Here is a 12,865-nt window from a genome sequence, read left to right as displayed (position 1 = left end):
ATTTAAACAAAGCTGCAGAACAACGATTATGCTCTAAACAACCAGCAAAAGGGGAAATGACACTCAAGCGCAGGGCAGCAGTTACACAGACGAATTGATGGTGGTTAAATAGTGGACTGGGACCAGAATGGAGGCTGCAGAGCCTTGTCGCATCTTCCTGGAGGTAGGAGAGACTTCTCCAGTTAACTTGGGTAAGTTTCTTGTTGTGATGAGGAGAGAATAGCACTGCAAATCCCACCTAGTCCTCAATTTTTAAGGCTGTTTTACGAAATAAATCCAGGGTCTTAAAGGAAGACACGAAAGTATACTAAAATAAAATGTAGAGACCAAATAAAACTTCAGCAAAACTGAAGAGTAAAAAAGTTACCACCAATGTTAGTATAATTCAGGGCAGAAAGACCATTTTATGCCAGAAGCAACTTCTAGAATGAATTCCGAGGAGACAGAAATTCTAAAATCCATGTAGCAGATCACTCCTCATTTCTTAGGAAAGGGGAATCTGCTCATTTCTGCTTGTACTGGATAGCTTGTTGGCAGTTCAGATGACCCAAGCACTCCCTAGTTTAAGCTAGAAGGGACACATAGAGAAGAAGTTCAGCTTGAAGCTGTTGCTCAGAGTGGGGTCTTTTCACAGCTTCAAAAGGAGCCCCGGGGCTGTCACACTGAGAAAAGAAGGAAAAGGGGAAAAACAACTGCACCACATGTGAATATAAAGAAGAGGAGAACTCAGCAATTGCACCATCACCGGATGGAAGAGCCCAGCTGTCAGAGCCTACTCTAAGGAGCTTTGCCTTTACTCCTTGTACTTCACGAAAGCCTCAACTGTAAGTATCCTCTGGGACTTTTAAACTGCATACACGAGCCTTTGTATAGTTAAAACCTGATTAGCTGAACACTCAAAGTGAAGCTCAGTGTATGCTGACAATGCTATTCTGATGTTAGCAAATCTTTACTGTTTAGAGCCACTGAGTAAACTGCTCGGACAACACCTCCTCTTGGTTTGCAAACAAGGTTCTGTCGTTTTGGATAGGATATTTAATAACAATATAGTCATATCATTTATATGACATTGTATAGTGTCACAATGATTTATAGCTGTACTTGAATCAAATATTTTTTATTATATTATTACTATCTTATGGAACTTACCAGACCAATTAAAATTTAAGTTTTGTGTTTCGGAATAAATAAAGAAAAGAAAAAGAAACCACAATGTACTTTTCAAAAATAATTAATTCAAACAACTAAAATTAAAAGTGGACAGTTAAGTTTGTAACAAAACTAAATATATTGCTAATCTCATTATTTCTCAAGTAACATGCTTTCAATTGTTGTTCTGTATGCAGCAATTACTGCAACAGCATGGCCTGAATATATTCAGTCATTATTATCAGCCTATTATCAAATAGGTATGTATTTCAACACATGATATTGATAGAAACAACACCTAAATTGTATTTTAAAAGCTATTTTCACCAGGTGGTGGTGGCACACGCTTTTAATCCCAGCACTTGGAAGGCAAAGCCAGGCGGATCTCTGTGAGTTCGAGGCTAGCCTGGTCTACAGAGTGAGATCCAGGAAAGGCGCAAAGCTACACAGAGAAACCCTGTCTCGAAAAACCAAAAAAAAAAAGCTATTTTCTTGGTTGTAGCCACTGAAGAAAAACTGGGAGAGATAGGATGGCGGCACTCGGGGGTATAAGTGCTCACACAGGGTTGCAAACATAAGAACGGGATTTGTTGAGAAACAAACACTACCTGCTATTAGAAAATGAATGTGACTACTGTATGAGTTATAAGTCAGGTCCACTATGTGAACAGAGCATATTCATTTTTTATTGTCTTCTCTGGAAAGTTCTTAACAAATCAAACAAGTAGCCTTTGAAATATGAATAAACATCATTAATTCTTAATTAATTTGAACTAATTCCTAATTCTAATTAGTGAAACTTGGGGGGGCATGGTGGCTCACAGCTTTAATCTCAGCACTCAGGAAGCAGACACAGGCAGATCTCTGTGAGTTCGAGGCCAGCCTGGTCTACAGAGTGAGTTCCAGGACAGCCAGGGCTACACAGAGAAACCCTGTCTTGAAAAACAAAAACATTTTTATAATAATGATGACAATGATGATAAGAATAATAATAACAATGAGTGAACAACACCAACATTCCAGCTGACGTATAGCTAACTTAATTACTTTTTTACTTTTGCAGTATTGGAGATTGAACTCCAAGGGCTTTGTGCTTGTTAAGCAACTGCTCTACCATTTAGATGCGCTCCTGATCCTCTTTCAACTTGCTCTTTTGAGGTAGGGTCTCACTAAGTTAGACAGTATTGCCGTGAACTTGCCATTCTCTTGCCTGAGACTCCTAAGGAGCTGTAATTACAGACATACATGAGCCATAAAGCCCAGCGCCCGTGGCTGTTGAACACACCGCTTTTGCTTTATTCTCCTTCAACTTGACACTAACACAGTTCAAAAGACTTATTATTTTGTCTAACCATTATTAATTAATTTATTAATTATATTTGCATATTAGAATTGAGGAAATGGTTTCAGGATATGTTCTTTGTGCTATTATCTTCCTAGAAACAGCTTGATTATTGCTCTTTGGCCTAGAAATAATTCTGAAAATTCTGATCAATGATTTGATTCTGTGAAATCTGGATTTATTTACATACTGTTATAGACCTAGCAAATGGAAAGATTAATAACTCTTTCAAAGGAGCAAAGCTAGATAGTACAATCTTTTCCTAAAACAACCAAGGTAGATAGTGGGAAAGGAATCATGCCAAACTACTATTGACTGATAGAATTCAACATTAATAAGGAAATGGTGATCAGCTATGATAGGAGTGAGGTTTACTGAGGAGGTTCGGGGGTTATCAGAATTAGAGCTGAGTCCCAATTTGGGCACTGCCACTTAAGAGTTCTGAGGTTACGGGTAAAGAGCCTACCTATGGCTTTTTCGTTACCTCACGTATAAAGACTATATAAAAGAAATTATATAATGTGTTCAAACAGTATCTGGATCACAGCAAGGGCTAAATAATGATTAATTAGTCATTTGACCATTTAGTTCAATTCAATTTTGACTCTACACACTGGACACCTCCCAAGAACTTTTAAAAGCTTCCTGAACTGTCACTCATATCACCTGAGTCTCAGCATCCTCTTGCCTATGGAGAGGATGTCACTACCTGAGCCTCAGTGCTGCCTGTATAACCACACAACACAGGTTTCTTGCCCTCTTCCTGGCAAGGCATGTTGCATTATCAGCAACCTGCTACCCTTCCTAGATTGTCTCTTCATTTTAAGATGTTGGATCGCAAGAAACATGCCTGTATGTTTCTACATTGTGAAATCTGTCTTCTTGCATCTGAGACACAGCACAGCCAAGCCTCAGTTCTTCCTTCATTCCTTCCTCCCAGTCCTTCTCTGTTTTTCCCTGCATGGTCCTAAATTGTGGAGACAGTTCTCAAGATGGCTTGACAGAACTTCCTCCTCACCAGCCACTTCCTCTTCCTTGGAATCAACTCCTTCACTCTGTCAAAATTTAAAGCTGAATGCTACTTTCTATTAAAATCCTTTACTTAACCAAAAATATAATTTTAAGAGAGGCTACATTCCTCCAAATATTTTTCTCTATATATAACATCAAATCAAGAATTAACTAAGCAAAGACAAACGCTGCATGTTTCTTCTCATAGAAAGAATGTAGAAGACATAAAAGCAGGAGGATGATGTGAGAGAAGAATGGGTCTAAGGAAGGAACAATGAGGTGAAGAAAAACAAAGACTGCACATTTTCTTTCATGTAGTTACATATCTATTTGCCTATTTACTTATCGATCCATATGACAATAAAGCAGAGGGGTCCTACTGAGGGAGGGGAGCAAGGGAGAGTGATGGGGGTGAATATGAGCAAAGTACGAAGACAGACATATAGAAAATGTCATAGTTAGTGAAATACATTCTGTATACTAACAAAAATGCTTGATTTTAAAAAAGGAAGCAAAAACTGAAAAAATTATGGTGGTGTGATGTGCTCAATGGTAGAATATTCGCCTAGTATGTGTAAAGCTCTAGGTTCATTCCTCAGTACCATAAAACCATGACAACAAGAAGAAATTAATTACCATAATTAAGATCTACTCTTTATAGCTGGGCAGTGGTGCTACCTGCGTTTAATCCCAGCACTCAGGAGGCAGAGGCAGGTAGATCTCTGAGTTCAAGAACAGCCTGGTCTAGAGTTCCAGGACAACCAGGGCTACACAGAGAAACCCTGTCTCAACCAAACCAAACCAAACCAAACCAGACCAAACCAAACCAAACCAAACCAAACCAAACCATCAAACTACTCTTTATTACTGCATTTAGGGCTTGAACACACTCCTCTAAAAATGCTTACTGAGAGCAGGGTCTCTTTCTTAATATGGTTAATATCCAATGTTAATATTGGTCTTAATATCCAAGCAGTACTTACAAGAATGTGAAATGTTTAGATTGATCATTAGGTACCTAGTTTATTTTTCCTGAGACAGGGTTTCTCTGTGTAGCCCTGGCTGTCTTGGAACTCACTCTGTAGACCAGGCTGGCCTCAAACTCACTGAGATTCGCCTGCTTCTGTCTTCCGAGTGCTGGGATTAAAGGTGTGTGCCTGGCAAGGCACCTGGTTTTTTTAAGGCTAGTTATTTTTTTCAGTGTTGGGAACTGAACCAGGGATGCATACATACTAGACTAGTGTTCTATCACTGAGCTACAAGACCTAGGCTCGAAGCAACCTATTTTAAACACTTACTATGTATCAGGGTTAAGTGTTTCACATAAAAGCTTTGCATTTTTACAAACGAGAATAGAGGCTTAAAAAAGGTAATTTGTCCTTGATTATGAAGTTATATGATTTTGAAAGTCTTGCTTTGAAGTATGTAATTTTCACTACATCCATTTATGTATGTATGTATGTATGTATGTATGTATGTGTATGTATGTATGTGTGACACAAATGTGCCATCGCACACATCTGTAGGTCAGAGAACAACTTGTGGAGTCAGTTCTCTCCTTCTACCAAGTAGGTCCTGGAGATCAGGTTTAGGTAATTAGGCTTGGCAGAACATACCTTTACCCCACTAAGCCATCTCATCTGCCCTCTGCTATAAAGTCTTTATGTTACATCTATGAGGGGCCTTTACAGAAAACCAGGGCCGTTACTATAAGAAAGGAATGTGAGGAGACCTGCTTGAATTCTCCCTGCATATATAATAGGTCCCAACTGTCAAACGCCTGAGAATTGTCCAATAGCAAGTAGCACTGGGAACAAGTAGAATTGATATACTTAGAAGGTTCTGGTGAGAATCTCAAATGATATAATCCAGGGCATAATTAAAGTTTAATTAGTTAACCTCTCATAACCTTGGGCTCCATGTACTGCTTCCCATTTATATTATTGTCCTATGCTTCAAGGGTGGGAGTGGTTTATTGGCTGCTATCTGGTCTAGTTTTATATGATCACTGTAGTCTCCTGTGAAGGGCTATAGGAGTCTGTGAAAGAAGGCAGGTTCCAGCCTTGGTCTGTTTTGGTAACTGTATATTTCCATAGATAAGTAATTTTAATACTCCTATCTTGGTCTTAGGTGAAGGAAGAAATTTAGGATCTCCTTTTCTTTTCTTTTCTTTTCTTTTTTCTTTTTGGTTTTTCAAGACAGGGTTTCTCTGTGTAGCTTTGCGCCTTTCCTGGAACTCACTTGGTAGCCCAGGCTGGCCTCGAACTCACAGAGATCCGCCTGGCTCTGCCTCCCGAGTGCTGGGATTAAAGGTGTGTGCCACCACCGCCCGGCGGATCTTCTTTTCTATCCTCACTGTGGAAAGAGAGATCACTACAGCTTATCCAATACACACCATGTGGCAATGTATGTCAAAATGAATGGATGCTAACTATAAGGGGAAGGGGCAGGACAGGAAGCATTTTTGAAGCTGAGCAGGGTCAGCATGGGACCTAGCTCACCCATGGCAATAAGCACCTTTAGGGGAAATTGATATTCATCCTTGAAAAATATGAGCTGCTGTTTCTTTGTACTATCTCTATTCCCATAACAATATTGCTAAGAAATGGTGCTCATATGGTTCAATTATTTAGTTTTATATAATAAATGAAATGAACTCTGTACATGTGTTATAGCAACAGAGAAGGTTAGAGAGATCCTACTGTATTTACTGTTGTTTTGTGATGCAAAACACTGTGATACACACATTGTGTAGATAGCCAAAGGGTCCCAAATAAGGTCTGAAATGAAATCCTTATTTATGCTTTGTGTTAAAGTAGCTGTTATTATTACAGCAACTGACTCAATGTTTGGCATTCTTTTGTAGGAAAATATGAAGAAATAAAGAAGTACACACGAAGAACATGTCATTTAGTACTCTGTTCTGATAGCTACAGAAGACACTGAGAAGTCCCTGTAACGATGACGACTACTTCAGCTGACAGCTGGCCCTGCTCCTCCTATGGAATGCACTTTATAACTAATTACAGTGACCAAGCCTCACAAAATTTCTCAGGAGTGCCAAATGTTACTAGCTGTCCAATGGATGAAAAACTACTATCTACGGTGTTAACAACCTTCTACTCTGTTATTTTCATCGTGGGACTGGTTGGGAACATCATTGCCCTCTATGTATTTCTGGGCATCCACCGCAAAAGAAATTCCATTCAAATTTATCTACTTAATGTGGCCATTGCAGACCTTCTACTCATTTTCTGCCTCCCTTTCCGCATAATGTATCACATCAACCAAAATCAGTGGACACTAGGTGTGATTCTTTGCAAGGTTGTGGGGACACTATTTTACATGAACATGTACATTAGCATTATTTTGCTTGGGTTTATCAGTTTGGATCGCTATGTAAAAATTAATCGGTCTATACCACAAAGGAGGGCAATAACCACCAAGCAGAGTATTTATGTTTGCTGTATAGTATGGACAGTTGCTCTTGCTGGATTTTTAACTATGATCATTTTGACGCTGAAGAAAGGAGGGCACAATTCCACAATGTGTTTTCATTACAGAGATAGGCATAATGCAAAGGGAGAAGCAATTTTTAACTATGTTCTTGTGGTAATGTTCTGGCTTATTTTCCTATTGATAATCCTCTCCTATATGAAGATTGGCAAGAATCTACTTAGGATTTCTAAAAGGAGGTCAAAATTTCCTAATTCTGGCAAATATGCCACAACAGCCCGGAACTCCTTTATCGTACTGATCATTTTTACTATATGTTTTGTTCCTTATCATGCCTTTCGATTCATCTACATTTCTTCACAGCTAAACGTGTCTTCTTGCTACTGGAAGGAAATTGTTCACAAAACCAATGAGATCATGCTGGTTCTCTCCTCTTTCAACAGCTGCTTAGATCCAGTCATGTATTTCCTGATGTCCAGTAATATTCGCAAAATCATGTGTCAACTTCTTTTTAGGAGATTTCAGAGCGAAGCAAGCAGGAGTGAGAGCACTTCAGAATTTAAGCCAGGATATTCCCTGCATGACCTATCTGTGGCAGCCAAAATGCAGTGCAATACTAAGGGTACCTGAGGCAAATGTACTAAATGAAGTGACAGACGTAAGCCAGCTTCTTCATTCCTTGAGATGAGTAAAATTATGGAACAAAGCCCTAGAATGTCCCAAACCCTGATCTTTAGAAGTGATCTTTCACTTGCTTACATTGTAAAATAGTTCCAGGCAAAGAGAAAAGCTTACATTTGTCCCTAGATTTTAGAATCTTCTCAGAATATAATGTTAAGCTAACACTTTTAACAACATTTATAAAGTTAAGTGAAGTTCATGGATTTAATAACAAAATGAACGAAGTGTCATTGTTTTTCAAGTCACTAAAGAGTTAATAAAAATTAGGCACTTGATACTAATTTTAAATATGTTTAAAATAAAGCAATTTGGATACTGTGTTGAAATGTCAAAAAACCACGTTTGTTACTTCAAAAGTGAATATTTGCTGTATTCATTTATGTTTAAATCTCTGCTAACAAATGAATTAATAAAATTCTAATAAAAGTGAGACCACCCACTATCACTGCTTAGATAAAAATGGGAAGAATTTAAATACTAAATATATAAGCTAAGAATTTGATAGCCTGGTTAAAGGGACTGACTTAAAGCGGATTCATAAATTATTCATCCACCTCACACTCTGATAGAGGAAGAGGGTGCACATGTGATGATGTGGCCCAGCAAATATAAGGTACAGCTCTTACAGAAGCATGCAAATACATACACAGGAACATATATACAATGATGTTCAGTTGTCATAACTGAGAACAATTAAGGATGTATCAGGAAAAGCATGAAGATGTAAACTGTGGTTTATTTACCACATGAAGTACCTTTAACACTTCAATGCAATAAAGTACACATACATGCATCAAACATGGGGATATCGCTGGAGAAATGTCAGAATCCTGGCTCCTCTTCCAGAAGACCTGTTTAATTCCCAGCACCCACATGGTAGCTCACCATCATCTGAAACTCAGGTTGCTGGGAATCTAACATCATCTCCTGGCTTCTTGGGACAATGTACAAATGTGATGCACAGACATACATGCAAGCAGAACACCCATACACATAAAAAATAGTACTGAGTAAAAAAAATAGTATTGAGTGAAAAAGAAAACCATATATAAGAGTAAATAATTTATGTGAAATATTAAAACACTATCATTTTCTTTATGTACACATAATAAAAATTCAAAGCATGCATGATAATATACAACATCCATACCAATTTAAACTTAATGGCCACAGGTGAAGAGTTTTGACATAAACATAGTAAGAGCTCAATGTGCATTAAACTCAGGTGCCTAAGTGTCACTTTGATAAATTTCTGAGTAAAAGACTTTGTACATCTACAGGTTAAAATTGAAAGGAGCAAACTGAAAACTTTATGTATGTTCAAAAACAAATAGCTTGGCAAGTCAGAAATCAGTAAATATTTCCAAGTAGTTCAATGAACAAAGGAAGAAAAGATAGATGGACAAAGAGGACGAGGAGGAAAAGATGTTTAAAAGATAAAATGGGCATGATTAGCCTTTTTCCAGTCATAGAGTGGAAGGAACATTGTACATTGCAATCTAGAGAGGAGGTATCTTTAGAGAAACTGCAAAAATTTGGCCAGTGTCTACCTTTTTTTTTTTTCTGTACACAGAACCAGAATGCCATTGTCTGAATATGTAACAGGCTGTCATGACAAACTCCAAGAATCTATGGTATGTTTCTATCCCAGAATGTGGATTTTTTTTTAAAAAGTCCAAATGCTTCTGCAGTCTTCCAACAGAGTTATTTTGGCACCTAGATGATAATGACAATGATTACTACAGTTTTTTTGTTTTATTTATTTATTTATTTTTTGAGACAGAGTCTTACTATGTGGCCCTGGCTGTCCTGGAACTCACTACGTAGACCAAACTGGCCTTGAACTCACAGAGATCCACATGCCTTTGCCTCCTAAGTGCTGAGATTAAAGGTGCGTGTCATCACACCCAGCCTAGAATACTTCTTAAAACTCGTTAGGCCAAAGGCTGGGAAATCAATGTCAAAAAGCATTAAGTATTTAGAATGCGGTTAGGAATTATACTGGTTTAAGTAAAGTAGTAGTAGGTTCTCCTCGAAAACCCATGATCTCACTAGCCCTGGAGAATTGCCTAGGTTTACAGCAGCAGACATGATCTCCTCCTGTTGATCAGGCCTTAAAGTCCAATTAGACAGCTGTTGGACACTGTACTATATATGCGTCACTCTGGCACCTTTAGAGACATCTTGCCATGCTGGTCATTATTGTGGCTCATAGGTGTCACAGCTGGGTAGGATTATTGGTTGCATCCCTCTCTTGGCAGACTGTAAAGTACTTTCCAGTACTATGAGAGCCAGTCCTCAAGGAGAAAGCTTTCAGGTTAGATCCAGTGGGATTCTAAAACCCCCCTATCCACACACACACACACACACACACACACACACACACACACACACACGGCTTTATCCCCACCCCCAAAGAAGCTTCTTTTGCAATAGATAGAGATCATTACAAAAAGCATCATCTTGTCAAAATGCAGACAGCAACTGATCATGGGCTGCCCAGCCCCAACTGATGTATCTACAACACAACCCCCACACCCTAAGGTTCAGGGAACATTGTGGAAGAGGGAAGTGAAAATATTTTAAGAACCAGAGGACCAGGAAATCTGCTGCAAGGTAGTATCTTCTAGATAGGACACAGAAGTTATACCTAAGAAATCTCAACAATATGGTTGCTTTAGCAAGACTTGAATAATGACAACACCAGTTGACTTGCCAACATGGATGAGGAAAATGTCATAGGGCCATACCCCCAGATGAAATAAAATTCAGCCCAATTAAAAATCTTCATGCTTTTTTCTCACCTAAGTTATTTTTATTTTTGCAGTTTCTTAAAAATGTTATATCATTTCTCCTTCCCTCTTTCCTCTAACCCCTCTCATATCTCTACCTCGCTAATTACAGACAGCTAGTGATTGTCAAGAGAGGGCAAACTAGTCTTCCTCAGGGAGGTGCCTCTAACTGGTTATCTAATACTAAGTAATTAACCCTGAAATCATATACATATAAACAACACTAAACAGACACAGTGTATTTATACACATAGGCACTTAGACATATATGTAACAATAATAATTAAATGAATAGGAGGGAATGAGGTAGAGATAGGAGAGGGGTTAGCGAAGAGGGAAGGAGAAATGATATAACATTTTAATTTTAAGAAACTGCAAAAATAAAAATAACTTGGGTGAGAAAAAGCATAAAGATTTTTGATTGGGCTGAACTTTATTTCAATGAGATTTGCTTGTATATAGTAGGCATTCAGTTTCAGTGAGCATTATATTTCAGAAAATGCACAAACAGGCTGAATAAAGAATAGGTTAAGCAAAAGTATATTTGAAAATGAAGTTTTCAGTACCATTAGAGGCTTAGAAAAAGTGTTAAAACAATTTTAATTGTTGTCCTGACAATGGTATCAAATACTATCTAAATGAAATTTAGTACTTGTTTTAGAATTTTAAATAATGAAAAATTGGATCCTATCAGTGGCAAGCATTCCATACCTCTTAATGTACTATTAATAAACACAGTTTAAATATTATCAAGAGCTGTAGATATGGCCCAGTGGGTGTATTGGCTAGTTTATGTCAACTTGACATAAGCTAGAGTCATCAGAGAGGAGGGAGCCTCAACTGAGAAAATGTCTCCAGAAGATGGGGCTGTAGGCAAACACATAGGGCATTTTCTTAATTAGTGATTGATTGGGGAGGACCAAGCCCATTGTGGGTGGTGCTATTCTGAGCAAGTGGCCTGGGTTCTACTAGAAAACAGACTGAGAAAGCCATTAGGAGCAAGCCAGTAGTCAGGAACCCCTCTACGGTCTCTGCTTTGGCTCCTGTCTCCAGGTTCCTGCCCTGTTTGAGTTCCTGTCTTGACTTCCTTCAATGATGAATAGTGATATGGAAGCACATAAGACAAACAAACCCTTCCTCCCCAAGTTGCTTTGGTCATGGTGTTTCATTGCAGCAATGATAACCAGAACTAAGACAGCTGGTAAGAGCTGTAACCTGAGCACCTGGGGGAGTGGGTGCAGAGGCAGGCAGATCTTGGGAGCTTGATGGCCAGCTGGTCTGGCAGATAGATAAAGCAGGACACCTAATGTCCTTTTCTGGCCTTTGCGCAGGAGTGCACATACCAGAGCATATGTGCATGTATAACCATACCCCCCCCCACACACACACACATGCAGGTATGCATGCACACCAGCACATACACTATACTATCTGTTACTATAATTTTAAGGATTGTTAACATAAAATACTCATAGTTCTAGAAACCATATCATTATGTATATTAGATTACACAGTCTCAGGACCATTGAAATAAAATACCCATAGTTTTGGAAACTATCTCATTATTTATATCAAATGATAGAATCTCTATAAACTATTTGTAAAAGTTTAATGAATTAATTTATGTTATTTGTAATAAAGTAAAATTTGATTAAAGTCTATCTACCTGTTATATCATAATGGGTTACTTACTGATAGATATTTCATCTATAAGTATTCCTTATCTGCATCTTGAGAATAGTTCTAGAGTTTTAAAAATATGCTACTGACTCACTGAATTTAGGGTTATTTATTACATATAATCTTTTATTTCTTTCTGAGTATTGATTCATGTATGTAGGAAACACTGTTCTTCTATCGGTCAACACAAGGGTTAGTTCTAGATACACAAGAAAAGGAAATTCAGAAGTACACGCATATCTCACCTTGCAAAAGATCTGCAGCAAGAATAAGCTTCTAAATAACATCTCACATGTGCAATGCCATATAAGGACATGAATTGCCTGGTTCCCTGAGTGACATCTCAATTGCTGCTACTTTGGGGAAAGTATTCTGCACAGAAACAGGCTATTTGATGGTGTCTGTTTCTACAATCTTAGAAAAAGACAAGTATACATCAGCTTTGATTTTTAACTTAAAAGACAGATTAATCCTGCTTATACAAAAATAGAACTAATAAAATTACAACAATTTCAACCAAAGCCTATTGAAAATTACTCATAAAACACAAAATAGAATTTTCTCAACAGGCTATACAGGTGCTGCAGAACTATTTTCTAGGTATCTAAAGTACATACTGAGCATACCTAATTTTAAAATCTGAAAGTCAAAATGCTCCAAAATCTGAAATATTAGGGAATTTCAGATACTGGAATTTTAGGGTAGGGATATTCAACTAGTAAAGTCTATGCAGATAGTCACAGATCAGAAAAAC

General features: G+C 37.9%; 2 protein-coding genes across 5 annotated transcripts in view; one reads left to right on the top strand and one right to left on the bottom strand.

Moving 5' to 3' along the window:
• The window catches only part of Cask (calcium/calmodulin dependent serine protein kinase), a 338,698-nt gene that overhangs the window by 122,814 nt on the left and 203,019 nt on the right, over positions 1-12,865 (bottom strand). The gene's annotated exons all lie outside the window — the stretch shown is intronic.
• Positions 497-8,010, top strand: Gpr34 (G protein-coupled receptor 34). Of its 2 annotated transcripts, none has more exons than XM_059249989.1 (2): positions 497-824; positions 6,369-8,010. In XM_059249989.1, the coding sequence occupies exon 2, from the start codon at positions 6,464-6,466 to the stop codon at positions 7,586-7,588; it is 1,125 nt and encodes a 374-aa protein (XP_059105972.1). In that variant the 5' UTR covers positions 497-824; positions 6,369-6,463; the 3' UTR covers positions 7,589-8,010. The 2 variants fall into 2 exon arrangements, with proteins under 2 accessions (XP_059105972.1, XP_059105973.1); XM_059249990.1 differs by lacking the exon at positions 497-824 and adding an exon at positions 2,211-2,307.

Source organism: Peromyscus eremicus, chromosome X, assembly GCF_949786415.1.
Source record: "Peromyscus eremicus chromosome X, PerEre_H2_v1, whole genome shotgun sequence".
NCBI lineage: Eukaryota > Metazoa > Chordata > Mammalia > Rodentia > Cricetidae > Peromyscus > Peromyscus eremicus.
Note: the sequence above shows the minus strand (reverse complement) of the source record. Positions and strands in the feature narration are given on the sequence as shown.